At 42.3% G+C, this 23026-nt stretch overlaps 1 protein-coding gene across 8 annotated transcripts in view; it reads left to right on the forward strand.

Moving 5' to 3' along the window:
* The window catches only part of PPM1H (protein phosphatase, Mg2+/Mn2+ dependent 1H), a 328683-nt gene that overhangs the window by 228810 nt on the left and 76847 nt on the right, over positions 1–23026 (forward strand). For all 8 annotated transcript variants that reach the window (XM_064283939.1, XM_064283941.1, XM_064283943.1 and 5 more), the window contains exon 6: positions 13267–13385. In XM_064283939.1, coding sequence (XP_064140009.1) covers positions 13267–13385 — 119 coding nt within the window. The remainder of the gene's footprint in view (positions 1–13266; positions 13386–23026) is intronic.

Below are 23026 nucleotides of genomic sequence, written 5' to 3' on the forward strand. Positions count from 1 at the left end.
ACCCTTGGTGAGATGGATTAACACAGTAGCCTCAATGATGTACTCGAGCATGCTGGTGATCATGATGACACAGGACTGCGTAGTGTTTTGTTCTGTTATACATAAGGCCGCTATAAGCCTGAGAAGACTCAATGGCAACTAATAACAATAATCCTTTATTTAATTGTATATTGCCCTTGCTTGGCAGGAGGGTGTGCCCCATAGGAGCCGAGGGTGAAGCAAGCGGACCAGTTTCCCAGGACACCACACCACTCCCATCTGTCTGCCCACCTTCTCTCCTAGGAGCAACTCCAGAAGCAACCCCATATGCCATGCTGCTTCCCAATTCCTTGCCTTTACTCTTCACTGCACCCTCCCCAGAGCCCCTGCCTGACCAAGTCTTAGATCCTTTTCAGATTCCTGCCCCACCCTCTCTGATCCCCAGTGAGTACCTCTGTTCCTTGGCTAGCCTCTGGAGATATCCTATTTTTCACTGTAAGCCTTCCTCAGTCTCTCCAACTAGCATGCTAGCTCAAGCTGAGGGGCTTCTCTTTTTATTTTTCTTTGAATCCTGCGCCCTTGTTCTTGACACATGCAGGAGCTCTAATGATAGTTGCAAGCATTCCTTTGGCTGGATACCCCGAAACCTGGGACAGTATCTTCACTGTCTGGCACCCCTCCCACCCGTACTGGCAAGCTGACCACAAGGCAACAGAAGGGAATTTTATTAAAAGGAAGAAGAAAATGAGGAAACATTATGTGTTCCCTAGCAGGCAATTTTTAGTAACCTCAAGACCCACTGTCTCAGTGTCCGCTGGAGGCCTGGCACTCAGCCCTCTTCTGCTGGAGCGCTGGCCTTCTTGGTCTCCTCCCATGGCCAGGCCTAGTTTTACTCTCTGGGGACTAGGCTCCTGGCTTCAGACTCCCTGTTTTCTCCCTGCCTTGCCAAGGTGCTCACAGATCTCCCCACCCAGTCCAAGAGGCTAGAGCTCAAGTCCATATACTCTGGAGTGAGAAGGGCCTGGGTTCGGGTTATTTACCTGCTCTAGATCTCCAGCCTCCCTGTGCTATAGTGAGAGGTAGGCTGGAAGATTCCAGAAGGTTGTTTGCCCTTTCCTGTATGGCTTAGCCCATTCGGGTCCCCAGAGACTACTTCAGTGGGGTTGTTTGTTTCCCCACAGTGTAATGTTCCTCCCTACTTTGCCTCCCTTGAAGTTTGTTTCTGCCCTGGCCTAGAAAGGAGAAGTAGAATTAGAAGTGGAAGTCAAATCCCTGTACCCCTACTCTGTTGTTCTGCCTCTCCTTGACACAGGTTATAACAGCATCCTTTCCCAAAAGGAGATATCCTTCTTTTCCCTGGCCAGATACCACCATGTCTGAAAGTTCTCATTAGCTCCCCAGGACACTAAATGACAAAGATACATCCCGCCATCATTGTGGAAACCCTTGTGGTATAGTGGTTAAGAGCTATGGCTGCTAATAAAAAGGTCAGGAGTTCAAATCCACCAGGTGCTCCTTGGAAACTCTATGGGGCAGTTCTACTCTGTCTCATAGGGTCGCCAGGAGTCAGAATTGACTCAATGGCAATGAGTTTGGTTTTTGGTTTACCATTTTTGTATCAAACCTGTGCATGCCTGAGTCCTTAAGGCTCATGGCAATGGTTACCAAGCTTCCACCCCCTCCCAGGTGACTTTTCTGGCACATACCTGAACTCAGTGTGTACCTCAGCCCCTCGGCATTCTGTTATGGTTTCTTGAGAGAAAGTTTGAAAATTTGGGATAAAGATGGAGGTACATGAAGAGGTCCATTTGTCTACACAGGGCAGGCCAGTACACTTTAAGCTGCATTTCAGTATAAGGTGCTGTTTTGAGATCTACAATGCTTATTAAATAGAGAAGAAGCAACACTATTTTTAGATGTTCTTGGGATTCTGCAGTATTATCAGAGGGTTTTAAATGGTACAATGGACCCACACACGTGTGGTTTTATAGGTAGGTATCTATAGGGTCAGAAACCCTGTGGTGTAGTGGTTAAGAGCTATAGCTGCTGGCCAAAAGGTTGGCAGTTCAGATCCACCAGGTGCTCCTTGGAAACTCTATGGAGCAGTTCTACTTTGTCTTAGAGGGTCACTATGAGTCAGAATCAACTTGACAGCAACAGGTTTGGGGTTTTTTTTTTTTTTTTTTTATCTATAGGGTCACTATGAGTCAGGATCAACTCAAAGGCAATGAGTTTGGTTTTCGTATCTATCAAATTTTAAAAAGTTAACTGAATCCCAAATAGCGGTAACATGCATCCAAGATTGTTTTTATGTGCTGTGGACCTCAGTCTTAGCTTTTTCAAAAGATAGAAAACTATGTTAAGTTGTTTTGTAAAATTTAAATAACTAACAAAAATATAATGGTGTAAAACAGGCCAGAATATTGTGTATTCGTTCTTCGAACAAGTACTTATTGAGAGCCTGTTTTATCTTAGGTACTGTGCTGGACTCTGGAGTATAGACAAGGTTTTAGAAATAGCGAACATGTTTAAGTGTAGCTACTAATTACATATACCCAATGGCTTGTATCACTAACTTGGATCACCATGTAGATGTTGCTAATTACATAAATCCAAATAACATCATCAAAGAGAAAAACTTAAAATATATTAAGCATAGCATAAAACAAAGGGCAGTAGTCATGTATAGGGGGCAATGGTAGCTCAGTGGTAGAATTCTTCCCTTCCATGAGGGAGACCCAGGTTCCATTCCGGGCCAATACACATAATACACAGTCATCACCTGTCCGTCAGTGAAGGCTTGGATGTTACTGTGGTGCTGAACAGATTTCAGTAAGCTTCTAGACTAAGAGGCACTAGAACGAAAGGCCTGGCAGTCTACTTCTAAAAATCAACTAATGAAAACCCTGTGGATCACAACAGTCCAGTTTCATGTCATCCTACATGGAGTCACCATGAGTTGGGAGCCAACCTCGCAGCAGCTAAGAACAAGTCATGTATACGTGAACTTCCCAGGTATAGACAGTGGATTAAACCATGGCAGAATTATCCTTGAATCTTGCATGCTTTAGAGTCAGGAAGTCATTAAGTTTTATTGCCAAAAACAACCTTACAAATTCATTATGGAGTTTAAGTTTTGGAGCTTGTATGTTACAGTGAATTCAAAGTAAAATCACTTTTGGGACTCAAGACCCCTGTACGCTATCTTGAGCAATGCTTCTAGCAGGGGCAAACCAGTACTAATGAAGTCACACTAGCCAGTCTTGTCCCTTGAATGCTGGGCAAGCTCTAAGAAGTTTCAGAGTTCCCAAGTCATTTGGCTTCCCTGCTTCTGAGAACAGAATGTCTTTGTGCTGACCTGTTGGGAGGCAGGGCATTCAGGGTCTCCTGCATTGGAGCCAGGTCCATGCCCTGGTTGGCTCTTCCCAATGATTTTAACTCTACCTCACGTTAGTAGAATAACAAAGAACAGTGCAGTTTCTCTCAACTATTTTTTAAAACCTAGTTTAAAAATTGCATTAAGGTAATTTTTGGAGTTCTTGAAATAAAACGAATCCATGCTCAATGGTAGACATATTCATGCATATTAGTTAAAAAGAAAACCCTCAGATAAGATTTTTATATTTTGATGACTTTGGGTGTACGTACATATATAAACGTGTGTCCACCTGAGCCCACAAATGTAAACTCTGATAAGTATTCCACAAAAAGATATACTAATGAGAAGCATTTTCTCTGAAAACCAACAGGTAGTTTTTCAGTTGTGTGCATCCCATTACCTTGTTGTTGTTGTTAGGTGCTGTTGAGTCGATTCTGACCCATAGCGACCCTATGCACAACAGAACGAAACACTGCCCAGTCATGCACCATTCTCAAAAGTGTTGTTTTGCTCGAGCCCATTGTTGCAGCTACTGTGTCAATCCATTCCTTGAGGGTCTTCCTCTTTTTTGCTAACCCTCTACTTTACCAAGCATGATGTCCTTCTGCAGGGACTGATCCCTCCTGACAACATGTCCAAAGTATGTGAGATGGAATCTTGCCATCCTTGCTTCCAAAGAGCATTCTGGTTTTACTTCTTCCAAGACAGATTTGTTTGTTCTTTTGGCAGCCCATGGTGTATTCAATATTCTTTGCCAACACCACAATTCAAGGGCATCAGTTCTTCTTTGGTCTTCCTTATTCATTGTCCAGCTTTCGCATGCTTAAATGGTGATTGAAAACACCACGGCTTGGGTCAGGCGCACCTTAGTCCTCAGGGTGACATCTTTGGTTTTTAACACTTTAAAGAGGTCTCTTGCAGCCGATTTGTCCAATGCAATGCATCTTTTGATTTCCTGACTGCTGCTTCCATGGCTGTTGATTGTGGATCCAAGTAAAATGAAATCCTTGACAACGTCAGTCTTTTCTCCATTTATTATGTTGTTGCTTACTGGTCCAGTTGTGAGGATTTTTGTTTTGTTTATGCCGAGGTGTAATCCATGTTGAAAATTATGGTCTTTGATCTTCATCAGTAAGTGCTTCAAGTCCTCTTCACTTTCAGCAAGCAAGGTTGTGTATCTGCATAGCACAGGCTGTTAATGAGTCTTTCTCCAATCCTGATGCCCATTCTTCTTCATATAGTCCAGTTTCTCAGATTTTTTGCTGAGCATACAGATTGAACAGGTATGACCTATTCAACCCTGAAGCACATCTTTCCTGACTTTAAACCATGCAGTATCACCTTGTTCTGTTCAAAAGACTGCCTCTTGATCCATGTACAGATTCCTTATGAGCACAATTAAGTATTCTGGAATTCCCATTCTCCACAATGTTATCCATAACTGGATATGATCCACACAGTTGAATGCCTTTGCATAGTCAAGAAAACATCTTTCTGGTATTCTCTGCTTTCAGCCAGGATCCGTCTGACATCACCAGTGATATTCCTGGTTCCACATCCTCTTCTGAATCCAGCCTGAATTTCTGGCAGTTCCCTGTTGATATACTGCTGCAGCAGCTTTTGAATGATCTTCAGCAAAATTTTGCTTGCATGTGATATTAATGATATTGTTCTATAATTCTCACATTCAGTTGGATCACCTTTCTTGGGATTAGGCCTAAATATGGATTTCTTTCAGTCAGTTGGCCAGCTAGCTGTCTTCCAAATTGCTTGGCATAGACGAGTGAGCACTTAGTGCTGCATCCCTTTGTTAAAACATCTCAATTGACATCTTAATTGGTATCCCATCAATTCCTCGAGACTTGTTTTTCAGCAATGCCTTCTGTGCAGCTTGGACTTCTTCCTCAGTCCCATGGGTTCCTGATCATATGTTACCTCCTGAAATGGTTGGTATAGTAACTCTGTATTCCTTGCATCTTCTTTTGATGCTTCCTGCATCATTTAATATTTTCCCCATAGAATCCTTCAGTATTGCAACTAAAGGCTTGAATTTTTTCCTCAGTTCTTTCAACTTGAGCAATGCTGAGCGTGTTCTTCCCTTTTGGTTTTCTATCTCCAGGTCTTTGCACATATCATCATAATATGCTACTTTGTCTTCTTGAGTCACCCTTTAAAATCTTCTGTTCAGTTTTTTTACTTCATCATTTGTTCCTTTTGCTTTAGCTACTCGATGTTCAAGGGCAAGTTTTAGAGTCTCTTCTGGCATCCATTTAAGTCTTTTCTTTCTCTCCTGTCTTTTTAATGATCTCTTGCTTTTTTCATGTGTGAAGCCCTTGATGTTATTCCACAACTTCTCTGATCTTTGGTCATGAGCGTTCAACACATTGAATCTATTCTTGAGATGGTCTCTAAATTCAGGTGGGATATACTCAAGGTCGTACTTTGGCTCTAGTGGACTGTTCTAATTTTCCTGTTTTAACTTAAACTTGCATATGAGCAATTGATGATCTGATCCACAGTTGGCCCCTGGCCTTGTTCTGACTGATGATATGGAGCTTTTCCATTGTCTCTTTCCACAGATGTAGTCAATTTAATTCCTGTGAATTCCATCTGGTGAGGTCTGTGTGTACAGTAACTGTTTATGTTGGTGAAAAAAGATATTTGCATGAAGAAGTCTTTGGTCTTGCAAAATTCAGTTATGCAATCTCCAGCATTGTTTCCATCACCAAGGCCATATTTTTCAACTTCGGATCCTTCTTCTTTGTTTCCAACTTCCACATTTGAATCACCAGTAATTATCAGTGCATCCTGATTGCATGTTTGATAACTTTCAGACTGCAGAAGCTGGTAAAAAAACCTCCGATTTCTTCATCTTTGGCCTTAGTGTTTGGTGCATAAATTTGAATAATAGTTGTATTACTGGTCTTCCTTATAGGTGTATGAATATTATCTTATTGCTGACAGTGTTGTACTTCAGGATTGATCTTGAAATGTTCTATTTGATGATGAATGCAATGCCATTCCTCTTCAAGTTGTCATTCCCAGCATAGTAGACCATATGATGGTCCTATTCAAAATGATCAATACAGTCCATTTCATCTCACTAATGCCAAGGATATCAATCTTTATGCATTCCGTTTCATTTTTGGCAATTTCCAATTTTCCTAGATTCGTACTTCATACATTCCACATTCTGATTATTAATGGATGTTTGCATCTCTTTCTTCTCATTTTGAGTCTTGCCACATCAGCAAATGAAGGTCCCAAAGGCTTGACCCCATCCCTGTCATTAAGGTCGACTACTTTAAGGAGACAGCTCTTCCGCAGTCATACTGAGTGCCTTCCAACCTGAGGGCTCATCTTCCAGCACCATACAGGACAGTGTTCCCCTGCTGTTCATAAGATTTTCGCTGGCTAACTCTTCTCAGAAGTAGACTACCGGGTCCTTCTTCCTAGCCTGTCTTAGTTTGCAAGCTCAGCTGGAACCTGTCTGCCATGGGTAACACTGCGGGTATTTGAGTACTGGTGACAGAGTTTCCAGCATCACAGCAACACACAAGCCCCCATAGTACAGCAAACTGACAGACGCGTAGGGGCATCACATTGTAGCATCTCATATTTCACAAATTAACCATGTGTTTCTTTTTAATGCTTGTATTTAGTTCTTAAGTTGTTTTTCTTCAATACCAGTAACCCCATCATGTCTGATAAATCCAACATCAGTGAGTGTTGAAAGTACAGGTAAGAAGGAAGCCTTCAATTAGAATGTGGGTGATGATTTTTTTTAAGTCATTAAAGTAATGAATAGATACACACGTATCTTAGCTTCCTAGTGCAGCTGTAACACAAATACCGCAAGTGGGTGGCTTTAAAGATTAGAAATTTATTTTCTCATAATTCTGGAGGCTAAGAGTCTGTATCAATGTCTCAGCTGGGACTATTCCTTCCTTTTTTGGTAGCCCCAGACGTTCTTGGTTCCTTGGCCTGGCTTATAGACAATCCTCACATAGCTTCTGTCTTCCGCCGTGTATGTTAATATCTCTGGGTTTAATCTGCTCTTTTTATAACTCAGGCATAATTTGATTTAGAGCCTACTTTATTCAAGTATGAAGCGCTGGTGGTACAGTGGTTAAGAGCTTGCCTGATAACCAAAAGTTCGACAGTTTGAATTCACCGGCTGCTCCCTGGAAATCCTAAGGGACAGTTCAACTCTGTCCTGTAGGGTCACTATGAGTTCCAATTGACTCAGCGGCGACGGGTTTGGTTTTTTGGTTTTTTACTTGGATTTTCTATAATCTAATTAATGTAACAGAACCATATTTCCAAACAGGATTACCGTGTTTTATGCAAATAACGCACTCCTTCTATGTTTGTTTGCCAACCGCTCCCTCTTCCCTCGAGGTATTTTCATAAGTGCAGCTATGCCAGTTTTTGTTGTTGCTGCTATAAAAAATTAGCATAGCACGCTTACGAACAAATGTAGAAGGTGTATATTATTTGCATAAAAATACAGTACATCCATAGGTATAGGAATTAGGATTCCAATATATATTTTAGGGGGACATAGTTTAATCCATACTAACATGTTTTTTTTTTTTAACATGGAATGAATTTTTTTTTTTAGTCATGATCGTGACAGAAAATGAATCGTGCAACTTGTGATATGTGCTATAGCGATTCACAAAAAAGGAAGTAAAATAACCCTAAGCATAGAAAAAATTAAGGGTGTGGCATCAGTATCGATGGGGGTTGGATATTACAGTATTTCCTCAAAGCATCCAAATCGATGGAGATTGAGCATTATAGCGTTTCCTCAAAGCCAAGACACTTTTTTTCCCCTAGTATTTAACATCTTCGAAGTTGGGATATTCACAGTAGATTATTGCTGTCAACCAAGTAGCAGTCACGACATAATGTCATCCTTTAGGCATATGAAAACATCAACAGAATGGCCACCAGACTTGCAGGATGGGTATCCTACAGCTTGGAAGAAAACTGCAGAGAAAAACGAAGCCTCTTTGGATCTACTTGGTTGTGTGGCGGGGTTAGGAGGCGTGACTCAAACTTGTTTAGCCACATTCCCAAAGTGGGAGTAAGCTAGCTCTAGATAATTGCAAAGCTGGCTTAAGAACTTTGCACCAGTGGCTTTGATGCTTCTCATTCTTTTGTGGATTATTTAAGAAATGCTGGTTTACCAATGCTTTGATGAAACACAGGACGCTATTGTGTAGAAAAAAACATGAAAATTAATGGCTCACGTTGAAAAGTGATGAGAACAATTGGATTCAAAATGTGCAAAAGTTTTGGAAAACCTTAACCACTGGACTTTACTTATATATTCCTTTTTAAATACACACAGTAGTGATAGGTGGTAAACATTTGTCTAAGTCCGAAGGAGATCTTTGAGAAAGAAAAAGAAAAAAATTAGAAATGGTAAGAAAGGATTTTACATAGTTTAATTGGCAGCTTTTCCTTCCTTCCTTCCTTCCTTCCTTCCTTCCTTCCTTCCTTCCTTCCTTCCTTCCTTCCTTCCTTCCTTCCTTCCTTCCTTCCTTCCTTCCTTCCTCCCTCCCTCCCTCCCTCCCTCCCTCCCTCCCTCCCTCCCTCCCTCCCTCCCTCCCTCCCTCCCTGCCAATAAAATAATGGTCCATGTAATAAATGGCATCTTTAGGAAAAAAAGATTGCTGTTGAGTCAACTCCAACTTACAGCAATCCTGTGTGTGTCAGAGTAGAACTGTGATCCATAGTGTTTTCAATGACTGGTTTTCTCAGAAGTAGATTGGCACGCCTTTCTTCTGAGGTGCCTCTGGGTGAACTCGAACCTCCAACCTGTCGGTTAGCAGCCAAGGGCATTAACCCTTTGCACCACCCAGTTACTCCAGTGTCATTTTAGATTCAGTGAAATAGAGTAGCCTTTTATTACCCTGGAAACCCTGGTGCCACAGTGGTTAAGCGCTGCAGCTGCTAACCAAAAGGTTGGCAGTTCAGATCCACCAGGTGCTCCTTGGAAACAATAGGGCAGTTCTACTCTGACGTACAGGGTCACTATGAGTAGGAATTGACTCGATGGCAACAGGTTTGGTTTTTTGTATTTTGTTTTTTTTTTTTTGGTTGTTACCCTGGGAGAAAGCCCGCAGCTGGTTGGAGACCTTGAAAGACCGTGCGCGGGGTAGGGGCTACAGATGTCACGGCAACCCAGAGCTGAAGGCTCCTTTGAAGCCACATCTCCTCAGAGGGAGAGGTGAGGTGGCCCCTGCAGCTATCAAAGCTGCCAGGGAGTATCCTGCCTTCCACTGTAGACATCTGCCTCAGCAGATTCCCAATTCAGCTGCCCAGGCAAATGTATGTCAGCACAGAGGGCATGAGAGTACCTGGTTAAAGCGTCACCAAAGGGCCCACTCATCCTTCTGTTACGAGGAAAAGCGCCTTAACTCTGCACGCTTAACCCTCTTAGTCCCTTGGATTTGCGAAGAAGTATACTCAGGAATGGCCTTTGGATCTTAACCTCTTTGTTTATAATATACATGTGTATCATATATCAGTATTTACACACATGGGCCCATTTATGTGTATGTATGTATGTTTTTAGATAAAAAAAATTTTTTTTAGATAGATTCCTGTATATATGATAACAGCCATATATGTGAAATATATATTCACATACACATTGTTTGAGAACCTGTTTTTTTATTGCTTCAGATGTGTCAACTCTGCCTATTGTTGCATGTGTTCTATATACATCATTTTAAATATCAGCATAGAATTCTTTTATATGGATTTATTCTACTTTATTTAATCACACTTCTATTATTAAGTGATGATTTCTAGTTAATGTTATAAATAACACTGGGAACATTCTCGTGTCCCAGCTGTGTGCAGATCTGTGTTTTTTTGTTGTTGTTGTTGTTGTTGTTTTTTAATTGATTCACATTAGTACCTGCCTCTAATTTGGAATTTGCATGTTGTAAGAGCAGTAGGATCACAACAGGCCTTTCTTGCCCCCTCACTGTTTTTTTCTAAATGTGAGCATAGAGGTTAAAGGGCCAACATGGGGATTAGCGTTTGGGTTAGGGACATGACACCAAGCTTAGGCTCTAGAACAACCCACTTCTGGCTAATGACCTTTGGCTAGATGTCTTAACCTCTCTGGGCCTTAGTTTCCTTGTTTGTAAATGGAATCTATGACACATGCTATAAAGGATTATTGGGGGAATAAAGAAGATAAGGCATGCCAAGTCCCTGGTACTGTGCTGGCACATGGTGACCCCTGAATCAGTGTTAGTCCAGCAGGAGGGGGGTGGTGACAAAAACTCCATGCTGATACAGTCCTAAAGTTCTGAGACACAATAAAGGGTAATTAAAAGACACTCTGTTCATTGATCACTTAGTTTTCACAGGTGGACCAAAATAAAAGGAGGAATAAAATAGTATTTCTCACATGGGGTTGCTAATAGTCGAAAAGCCACTCAACAACACCTAACAATAACAGCAGCATCCCCTAGGCAGGACTGGTTTCATGGACATGTGACTTGTACAGCCACACAGGGCCCTCACTTAGTAGGGCCTCAAGCTTAGTCTAATATTCTGCTGTCACCATCTTGAAACTCCTGATTTTGGACAAAGAGCTCCACATTTTCATTTTGCACTGGGCCCGACAAATGACGTACCAATCCTGACCACAGAGTTGTTAGGAGGGTATAATAAGAACTCACAAAGCTCCTAGCACGGTACTTGGGATGTAACAGAACTCAGTCACCATTAGGTGGATATAATAATTTTATTTTTATGAGCAGAAACAGTTGTGATAACTGCATTAAAGACGTCATTTCACGTAATTATTGAAACATCAGTGTGAGATAAATATATAATCTCATTTTACAGATAAAGAAACTAAGGCCTGGGAAATTAAATAACCTGTTCAGAATCACACTGCTTATAAATTCAGAGCTTGGATTCAGACCCAAGTCAGCCTCACCCAAAACCCACACCACTAAACTGCCCTATTAAGTGTTAGGTCCCTTCTTTCTTTCCCAGAACTGTTCTGTGAAGCCCAGGGTTTGAGTTTTCTTAATAGCCATCAACAGCCCAAGCCTCATCCCTAGTACAGGTCCCAGACATCAAATATGACCCAGAATTCCCTCCAAAGCTGGAATCTCTGAAGTTGCAGCAGACAGGGAGTCCCATGGTAGTGCAAATGGTCAACACACTCAGCTGCTAACTGAAGGGTTAGGTGTTTAAGTCCACCCAGAGGTACCTCAGAAAGAAAGGCCTGGTGACCTACTTCTGAAAAATCAGCCATTAAAAACCCTAGCCAGGGTGATAGTTGAGCAACCTGATGAACACAGTTATGTCACTGAACTGTACATGTGAAGATTGTTGAAATGGCAAATGTTTTGTTACTTATATGTTTAACACAATAATTAAAACTATGGAGCACAGTTATATTCGGGCACACATAGGGTCCCCATGAGTCAGGGTTGACTCAATGGCAACTGGTACTGGAACAGTAGACAATAAGGCACAGTACTTTCTCCCCCTCGGACCTGTCCTGTCCCCACAACTGCTCAGAATTACTGCCTCAAAATTCCATATCTGGCCAAATCTGACCGGCCTGGCAACAATTCGCCTTGCTTCTTTTGGCTCCTGATACCCTTAGCTTTCCCATGACTAATACCTAGCTACTACCTCCAAACCTCTGTGAGAGTCAGTGGAAGGTCTGTCTGTAATGGGTCCTGGAAAAGAGAGGGAGGTACCCATTTTCTAGTAAACTGAGGACATGGCCATCTGTCCTGTGGCAAGGATCCCTGGGCTTTCTTACAGTACCCGGATGCAATTTGTTCTGCCTATTTTCCCCACCAAAAAAAGGAGAAGCTCCATCCTGGCGGGGCTGCTAATAAGCAGGGGCGGTGTACAGCTTGATGTGGGAAAGCTTTAGTGCAGGTATGCTTACGGGCTGTGGTCCCTGGGCAGGGAAGTTAATGCATGAGCATTTCATCTCTTGGATAGCTGGATTTGGATTTAGAATGTGACAGTGAGACTGTTTGTTGTTTCAAAGCAATTCCCTAAGTGGCTGTTTGCTCAAGATTTTTGTAGTGTGAACAGAGATTTGGGGGAGGGGGAAAAGCCATCTGCTCTGGAATAGTCTTCCGATTACATGATCAAATTACTGCAGAGCAAAATGGAGGGAGTCCAACAGAAAGTTCCTGCCTGCTGTATCTCGTCCCAACCTGCCCTCCCAGGCCATTGTGTTTATGTGGAGACTCACATTCAGACTCAGGAAGTAAGGCCATGTTAACTAGGGGTGTGAGCCAGAGGAGTGAGGAGAGTCAGGGTTCGCTTTCTTCTCTTGTAGCTCATTAACATGCTGCTCAGGCAAATGAAACCATCTTGGATTTGAAAAGTAAACCTCTGGAAAACTTCAGTCCCTTTTTCTCAAGTCCTTGGTTACATGTCTTCAATTACAATAATATATCTAATGAAGAAGCTACATCCCTTTATAAATTCATGATCCCTTTATAAATTAAGTTCATGATTTATATTTGTTGATAGTTTATTAGTATTTAGATTCTTAAATCCATTTATTGTGGTGGTAGTTGTGAACTCTGTTGAGTCAGCCCCCAGCTCATGGCGACCCCATGCACCATGGAACGCTGGTTCTGTGCCATCCCCATGATCGGTTGCATATCGGACCATTGTGATCCGTAGAGTTTTCACTGGTCGATTTTCAAAAATAGATTACCAGGCCTTTCTTCCTATAAATCTATTTACTTCCCTTAAAATATGAGATTTTTGGGGCGGGGGGGTTGAAGTACAGACTATCCCGATTTGCAAAATGTCCTTGAGTTTTTTTTGTTTTTGTTTTTGTTTCCCCTCTAAATATGTGTGTATTTTTTTCTTTTTGCTATTAGGCATTCATGCAACCTCACTTGCTGGGAAATGAGTTCACACATTTGGAGTTTCCAAGGAGAGTGCAGAGAAAGGAACTTGGAAAGAAGATGCTCTACAGGGACTTCAATATGACGGGCTGGTAAGAACATGCCTCCCTCCGCCTGGGCATCCCCAGTGTGTGTGAAGGAAGTGGCATCACCATAAAAAGTCACTTATGTGGTTTGGATTAGGAGGCACAGCCAGAGACCTGGGTTTGTGCTGAAGGAAAAGGGGTTACACCTGCTTGTGCTGTTTCTGCATGGGCACCAGTTCTCAAATCATGGCTGTTGGTTTGTCGCTCTGCTTCTCTGAGGCCTTGCTCGGGGATACTAGATCCCATGAAAACCAACAAAAAAAGAAAACCATTGCCAGTGAGCTGTTTCCGACTCATGGCAACCCCATGTATTACAGAATAGAGCTGCGCTTCATGAGTTATCTTGGCTGGAATCTTTACAGACTCAGATTGCCAGGCTGTTCTTCATCGGTGCTGCTGGCTGGGCTTGAACCTCCTACTCTAGGTTAGTGGCTTAGGCCCCATGAAGCTGACCTAAGTCATCGATTTACAGAGATCAGTCATTTGGGGTCTTTTAAAGCACATTAAGCTTTATGTTTTTTTTTTTTTTTAATAATTTATTTCATTTGTTTTTGTTATTGAGAATATACACAACAAAAACACACCAATTCAAGTTTCTACATGTACAGTTCAGTACAGCATTCTTCAAGTTGTACAACCATTTCACACCCTCCTTTTCTGAGTTTTTCCTCCCCCTTTAACATAAACTCACTGCCTCCTAAAGTTCCTGTTTAATCTTTCAGGTTGCTATTGTCAATTTGATTACATGTAGATAAATCTCAAAAGAACATAATGCTTGTCTTAGTCATCTAGTGCCGCTATAACAGAAATACCACAAGTGGATAGCATTAACAAAGAGAAATTTATTCTCTCACAGCCTAGAAGGCTAGTAGTCTGAATTCAGGGTGTCAGCCCCAGGGGAAGGCTTTCTCTCTCTCAGTGGCTCAGTGCAGGGACCCCAGGTCCAAAGGATAAGCTCTTCTCCTAGCAGTACTTTCTTGACAGTATGGGATCCCCTTTTCTCTCTGCTCGCTTCTCTCTTTTATATTTCAAAAGAGATTGACTCAAGACACAATCCAATCTTGTAGATTGAGTCCTGCCTCATTAAATAACTGCCGCTAATCCCACTTCATCAACATCATAGAGAAAGGATTTACGACACATAGGGAAATCACATCAGATGACAAAATGGTCAACAGTCACAAAATAGTGGGAATTATGGCCTAGCCAAGTTGACAGACGTTTTTGGGGGGACACAGTTCAATCTATGACAATGCTCAAGGCAAACATTCTTTACTAGCGGTGGTGAATTATTGTTTGGTTTTAAGTAGACTTCAGGGATATTTTTGGGTTAAGGTTTAAAGATTACCTTAGGGCAGTAGTTTCAGGGGTTCATCCAGCCTCCATGGATCCAGAAAATCTGGATTCTATGAGAATTTGAAATTCTGTTCTGCATTTTCTTCCTTTTGATCAGGATTCTTCTATAGAATCTCTGATCAAAATATTCAATAATGGAAGCCAGGCACCAGTTCTTCTGGTCTCATGGCAAAGAAGGCCATTCCGTTTCCTCTGCCTGTTCCTGACTCTCATTCTGCCTCTGTTGCTCCTGGTGAATGGAAACAGTTGTGCTTTCGATGGCCTGGTAAGCTTTTAAGACCCCAAGCACTATGCAGCAAACTATGAGGTAGAGCAGAAGCACTAAACACATCATTAGGCCAGTTAACTGGAATGTCCCATGAAACCACAACCCTAAACCTCAAAACCAAGGACCCAAATCCCATGAGGTGTTTGGATATACATAAGCAGGCTGAGCAGCTGCACATTTTATTTTATTTATTGTCACTGTTATATCTATCACGAAACTTTTGCCAATTGCTTTATGGCTTTTAAGTCAGGGCTAATAGGGAGATAAAGGGACTCAAAGAAATGGCCAAAGGTTTATTGATCAGACTTGCTTGGATTTGAATTCTGGCTCAGATCTTTCTAAATAGGTAAAGTTGGGCAAACTACTTAGCCCCTAAGAGCTTATTTTTCCATGGATAGAGTCAACAAGACATACCCCCTTGTTATGGATTGAATTGTGTCCCCCCAAAATGTGAGACAATTTGGCTAGGCCATGATGCCCAGTATTGTGTGGTTGTCCATCATTTTGTGATCTGATGTGATTATTCTATGTGTTGTAAATCCTAACCTCTAAGATGTTAATGAGGCAGGATTAGAGGCAGTTTGTTAATGGGGCAGGACTCAATCTACAGGATTAGGTTGTATCTTGAGTCAGTCTTTTTTAAGATATAAAAGAGAGAATCAAGCAGACAGGAGAAGGGGCCTTATACCATCAAAAAAGAAGTGCCAGGAGCAGAGTGTGTTCTTTGGACCCAAGGTCCCTGCACTAAGAAGCCCCTAGACCAAGGGAAGATTGATGACAAGGACCTTCCCCCAGAACCAACAGAGAGAGAGAAAGCATTCCCCTGGAGCTGGTGCCCTAATTCAGACTTCTAGCCTCCTAGATTGTGAGAGAATACATTTCTGTTTGTTAAAGCCATCCACTTGTGGTATTTCTGTTAAAGCAGCACTAGACAAGTAAGACACCCCTTGAAGGGTTGTTGTAAGGACTAGAGGTAATGAGCTCTTCTCATAATTTTATCACATTCAAATTCAAATCAATCTTTCTGGCGGTTGGGGGGTATCTTATTACCAAAACATACCTATATAAGTACCAAGACCATTTTTGTCATGGATCCCTGGGTAACATTGTCTCATCTGTTTCTTTCATCTGAAAAATAGATATGATAAAGTACTTAAATATCATAGTGTTGGTATAAGTAGCGAGAGAACCGTGCCTGGCACATAGAAGTATGGGTAAAGATGAGCTCTTATGCCCTGAGAACCCACCAGGTAAGCCTTCTGCTGGACTAGAGAGAGGTAGGAGAATGAGACAATGGGCACTTTCCTCACCTACCTCCAGGACAAAGGCAAAGAAGTAGATGTCATTATCTCTTCTTCATTGACCAAAATAGCTATAACAGGTAGTCACAGCCCAGATCCCCATGGATATGACTTCTAAACTGGGGATCTTCGCATAGGGTACATACTATATGTCGTAAAGGAGTAAGTTTTTTAACCTTGCCATCCAAGAGAAGATCCTCACTAGTATCTACACTTCATCCTCTAGATTAGGGATCAGCAAGTTGCAGCCCAAGGGCCAAATTCTACCTGATGCCTGTTTTTGCAAGTAAAGTTTTATGGAACACAGCCATGCCCATTAGTTTACATTTGGTCTGAAGCTGCTTTTGCAGTACAGCAGCAGAATTGAGTAGTTGCAACAGAGACTGTCACATTCACAAAGCCTAAAATATTTACTCTTGCTTTGACCCCGGCTCTAATACATGAATAGATTTATTGGAAAAGTTTCCCTAGTTTTGCAAGTGAGAGAACTGAGATTTTGATGCCCCAGAGTCATTACCCTGACTCTAACTGGGTTTTCCTGTAAATCTATTTGTATTCAATTAGCAGATCAGCCCTTCTTGCAGAAAAGAGTGAGGTAAGGGCTAGTGTGCTCATAAAAGTGTAATGGGGTTTGGCTGGCTTTTATAGAAATTGGAAAGATAGAAGGAAAAGCATCCTAGGTGAGGAATCTACGTGATTGTAAACACAAAAGACAGCAAGGAAAATAAGCAAATAGAAGGAGAGAGTCTGCGGGAAATCATGCTAAGTTGATACTAAAGGAATATAAGGAAGAACTTGGGAAAGCCAGGCAGAGAAGTTTAGATTTATTGTAGGAGGTTCATGTGTGTCTCTCAGGAGGGGAATGAAATGATGAAAGCAGTTTAGGAAGGTTGTTCTGAGAGAAGTTGGAAGGAGACTCAGTAGGAGAGAGAGCAGACTCAGCTCTTCAGAGAGAAGCTATTACAGACATATGTATATGAGGTCTCGAAAGCTATATTGAAGTATAGAAGCAGAAGACAGAGAAGGAAAGGGTATGAGACAAGAGACTAGATTATTTAGGCCAAGGGATAAGTATAAGAGGTAAGTCATTGATGACTCCAGTTACCTGTTTAAATATGTCTCTTCAACTAGTCTGTGAACTCCCTGAGGGGAAGACCAGTGCTTTGTCCTCTGTCTGACACATTGTAGACATACACTTAGCAATATTTATTGTGTGAAAGGAAGAAAAGTGGTGCAATTGACCCAAGATGAGGGACGGGAAGGGTGGGAATGATGAGTTTGCATTTGAGACATGTTGAACTGGAGGCAAGGCTGTTTTTATGTTCCTTCTGTTCCACAACGGCCATTTAGATTTGCGCATCCGCTCCTCAGGCAGTCAAAAGAAATGTAGTAAATATCACACCTAAGATTTTGTCATAGTAGAGAGTATCTTTGTTGCGGCTGCTTAGTATCAATTCAGATGAGAAGGGAAGAACAACTGATCGTATCTAGCTTTGGAAAGCATTCCTGATGAGATGATAGGCATTGTCTCTGTAATGGCAAGATGCTTTCAAAGGCTGTAAAGATTTCTGCTCAAACCTCTCTTTGTAAGTAGAACATGTGATGAGGTTAGTTTTTTTTATTGCATTCCCTTCTCCAAATCCCTTGAAACAGAGCTGCTTTTTTTTTTTTTTTGAGTGCTATGTTCGTTTTGTTCTTTAACAAATTGCTGAAGATTGCCTCCATCATAAATATATTTTTTTTAAATGTAGATAAATTCAGGGACTAGATTACATCCAAATTTATATACACACAGTTATTCTCTTTGGCTTACTCTTTTTCTTATACATATGCACTGCATTAACATGGTCCTAGGCAAATAAGCAGTCCATAAATTGTCTGTATTTAATTGTATGGAACTCCACAGAAGGTATTGAATAATTGAGGAGCCAAGACTGAGAGTGGCTTCAGTCAGACATGATTTGCTGATTTGGTTCAGTGTAATTCCCTACGTGGCTGTTGGCTCATAACTTGGGCTGCAAGCAGAGATTTACATACACCTTTGTGAATTCCCTGCTTATTTTTAGTTTTGATTTGCAAATGGGACTTAAGGAGAAGAGCCTTTACATCTCTGCTGAAGAGCTTGGGAAGTTTAAAGCCAATTTAGACCACTGCCTATGTAAACCCCCTTTCCTAACTTTGAGTACCTTTTTTTTTTTTAAGTATTTTTACCCTCTTTTTTTTTTAGGAAAGCCTCAGAACTAGCAGTCATTTTTCAGGACTTAAAACAGATGGGATCACAATTTGCTGCCTTTTTTAGTTGTAAACAGAAAGAGAAGGATGGGAAATTCTATGGAAAGGGAGATGAGGATTTGTGGCCTATTTCTTTTACCAAGAAAGCCTTAAATTACTACAAGTTGTTGGAATTGGTTGAAGGGAGGACTGGATAGCTTTTGGATTTGTCATGCTGAAGGAGACTAATAAGTCCTTACCTAGTCCCTCTTTTATGTTCCTTGGTTGAAAACTAGTTTCTCTGAAACCTTTTTAACAAAAATAGGGCTTGTCTGCTGCAAAGCAGTTTAATCCTTGTAGTAAATGCCTAATTATGGATATTTCTACTTTCTCTCTTGCCCCCAACTAATTCCGATGGTAATGGAGCTCATGGACAGTTATTAAGAATGCTAAGTGCCAGGCACTGGAATGAGAGCTTTTAATGATTCCTCATATTTAACTCTTATGAACTATGAACTACATACATTTTACAGATGAGAACACTGAGGCAGAAAAGCTAAGTCACCCAAGGTTACTCAACTAGTAAGAGGACAAGCTGGGATCTGAACTCTGGCAGCATAACTTCAGGGTCTATACTGTTTACTACTGGGTTGATGCATCACAATGCTAGACAATGAAAAAGGAAGACTGAGGAAGAATTGACACACTCAAATTGTGTTATTGGTGAAGAATATTGGAAAACCATGGACTGTCAGAACAAACAAAGCTGTACAGGAAGTACAGCCAGAGTGCTGCTTAGGAGCAAGGATGGTGAGACTTCATCTCTATTACCTTGGACAGGTCATCAGGAGGGACTAGTTGCTGGAGAAGGACATCATACTTGTTAAGGAAAACCCTCACTGAGATGGATTGACACCATGGCTGCAACCATGGGCTCAAATCTAGCAATGACTGTGGGGATGGCGAAGGATTGGGCAATGTTTCATTCTGTTACACATAAAATCACTATCAGTCTGAGCCAACTGAATGGCATCCAATAACAATACTGCATTGAAGTGCTAAATGTGAAATAACACTTTCTTGTTGTTCTCATTTTGCGGATGAGCACATTGAGGCCCAGAGAGATTAGGTGATTTACTCAGCTTCCATTGATAAAACAATGTTAGAATAAGGATTCGAACACATGTTTCTGACTCTTAGTCCAGGGTTCTTTCTGATATGATATGCCAGTCCACTCATATTAGACATAGTTATTCCATTTTGAGTTGCAACATAAATTTAAGCAGAGGACCTCTATCCACCAGGATCAGTGTTTCCTTGGCAGTCCTTTAGGAGAAAAGAGGATGGTACAAAGCATTTCAAGAACTCCTCAGGTAATAACTTTTCTGGTTCTTATTCTGATCCAATAGACCACTGGCCAAATTGGGATGCCTCACACTTGTCACCAGGACTCTGTGTGTGATTTGGGAATGGTGGTGTTGGTGGTGGGGAAGATCCCCAAAGAAGCCAGTCTCCTATGCTTAGGAAAATGGACTGCTTTCATTAAAGGAGAATCCTGCCAGCATTCTGTGGTGTGTGTGCAGTAGGGAGGAAGTGTGGGAGAGGATGTCAGATCTAGGAAGCTTTGTCTCATAATAAAGGATGAGTCTGTTTGCCTCCTGACGGGATCCTTTCTCTCCCACCCTTGCACTTTCACAGAGACTGTGGAGCAGCCTGGCAGGCCCAGATTGTATAGAGGACAAAAGTTATTATCGACAGGACCTTCATAATGAAGTTGGCCCCAGCCTCCCCTTAGCCCCCTCCTCAGATAGCTTGTTGAGTTGGTCCTTGATCTGGCCTTTCCGTGCTCTCCCCATCACCCACCCATCTCTCACTCTGTGTGCCGGGTGTCGTTGGTCCTGGTGCCAGAATCCCAGCCACACACTCAGTGCAAGCCAGCACCCCCCCAACCCCCACCAGCCTTTGTGTGGAGCTGCTATTGCAGGATACCCACTGTAGCCAGCATTGTCTTGAGAGCTCTGTATCCTGACCCGCAGCCCTCTGAGCTGTCTCAGCCCATAATTTGCTGGCAAGCATCTACGTTACCGAGTTGAAACAACAGTTTTTCGCAGCTGGCTTTGTGGCACCAGGTCCCTGCTCCTGTGACTGCTGGTGATTTAGCTTTCTCATGTAGAATGGGTATTCTTTGTGCTCTGTGTCCAGCTACATGGGGTGACCAGCAAGCCGGGCCCCAGGAGGACATTCGTGTGAGAGGAGATTGTAGTTTCACCCGTGGCTGCAGTCCAGATTCTCCGGCAGCTGTTCCTGGGCTGATGGGATTTGTGGAAGGAGCAAGGGCCAAGGAAGAAGAGACATCCACCGTGTGAATGCGTGATTGCTTCCAGATGGTTTTGGTTATGAGCAAAGTAAACCAGAATTCTTCCTTTAAGCAAAGCCTTTCTAACATTTATGATGGTCCAATTTCAGGGGATGGGCTAGACTAGTAACTTGAGATCACATGACTTGTTTAGCAAAGAGAGTGCTGCTTTGGCAGTTACGCTCTGTGGGTACTGGTCTTTGCGCTGCCAAGGTTTGGAGACCTTGGGCAAATCCTGGGCCTTGGTCTCTCATTTGTAAAATGGTTCCTTTGCCCATTGCTGCCAAGGTCTGTGTCTGGGAGGATAGGCTTTGCTCTGCTCTTTAGAGCTTGTGAAAAAGACAGATCCCATTAGAAAGGTTGCAGAGATGGTAACCTTTTTTTTCTTTTTTTAATTTAAGTCAGCCTCTCATACAAAAATTTGTACACACCTTGCTATGTACTCCTAATTCCTCTCCCCCTAATGAAACAGCCCGCTCCTTCCCTCCAGTCTCTCTTTTCGTGTCCATTCCACCAGCTTCTGACCCCCTCTGCCCTCTCTTCTCCCCTCCAACAGCAGATGTCAACATAGTCTCCTGTGTCTACTTGATCGAGAAGCTTACTCTTCACCCGTATCATTTTCTATCCCATTGTCCAGTCACATCTCTGTCTCAAGAGTTGGCTTTGGGAATGGTTCCTGTCTTGGGCTAACAGAAGGCCTGGGGACCATGACCACCGGGGTCCTTCTAGTCTCAGTTAGACCATAAAGTCTGGTCTTTTTACGAGAATTTGAGGTCTGCATCCTACTGCTCTCCTGCTCCCTGAGGGGTTCTGTGTTGTGTTCCCTGTCAGAGCAGTCACTGGGTTGTAGCTGGGCACCATCTAGTTTTTCTGGTCTCAGGCTGATGTAATCTCTGGTTTATGTGGCCCTTTCTGTGTCTTGGGCTCATAATTACCTTGTGTCTTTGGTGTTCTTCATTTTCCTTTGCTAGAGATGGTAACCTTTTATTATTGTCCCTTGCAGCCCTTACATTTTTATGATTCTTACTTGATGATGCATCAGGGTAATTATCCCCTCCTCTATTGCCCTTAAAACTGTGAGCAGATCTGGGGATTTTCCACTAGGAACAGAAGGGAGTCCACCTCCATTTTTTCGTTTCAGCACTCTCTACTCTTATTAAGGCAATAGAACACTTTCCGTTTTCTCTGCTCTATGATACAATAGCTACTAGCCACATGTGGCCATTTAAATTTGAATTAGTTAAAATTGAATAAAATTAACAAAATATTTCTCCAGTTGCACTAGCCACATTTCCATTGCTCAACAGCCAGATGTGGCTAGTGGCTACTAACTTGGACAGTACAGATATAGAATATTTCCATCATCATAGTAAGTCCTACTGGGCAGTGCTGCAGTCTAGATAATAAGGTTGTGGGTCTATTTGGGAGTGGGCTAGAGAACCATGGAAGGAGCTGTCAGTGACTAAAATGAGCACAGACAGGGAGAACTGAATGGTGCAGGCCACATTCTATGGGTTCTGGCCCCACTGCTGCCAGACTGTGTGTCTGCTGAGAGATGGGCTGTACCCTGCCTTTCAGACTTTTGGGAACATCCATCATTGGGTTCAGGGATGACTCATCTCCAGGGGCCACTCACTGGCATTGGGTAGCAGAGGCTGGCATCCTGCCGGCCAACTTGAAGGGATGCCCATTTAATCCGCCCTAGTGAATAGTATCGAGTCCCTTGGTGGTACAAACAGTTAAGTTAGCCCTTGACTGCTAACTGAAGTTAGAGGTTCAAGTCCACACAGAGGTACCTTGGAAGAAAGACTTGATGACCTACTTCCCAAAAATCAGCTGTTGAAAACCCTGTGGAACACAGCTCTACTCTGACACAAATGGGGTTGCCATGAGTCAGAATCGACTCACCAGCAACTGGTTAGTCAATAGCACACCTCCCACTCCCCAAACTTCACAGCAGCCCTCTCCCAGCCTCTCACCCCCACCACCTGGAAGGCTGCCAGCTTATTGGCACTGTTGTTCCTCTTGTTTTTTCTTTTTCTTCTTGGGGAATATTTCAGACCCTGAAGAGCTGATTACAAAGCTACTTTACTTCCAACCCTTTCCATTCTATTTGGGGTGACCTTTTATTATTGGTCTGTAGCCCAGAAACAGC

Source organism: Loxodonta africana, chromosome 4 (assembly GCF_030014295.1).
Source record: "Loxodonta africana isolate mLoxAfr1 chromosome 4, mLoxAfr1.hap2, whole genome shotgun sequence".
Taxonomy (NCBI): domain Eukaryota; kingdom Metazoa; phylum Chordata; class Mammalia; order Proboscidea; family Elephantidae; genus Loxodonta; species Loxodonta africana.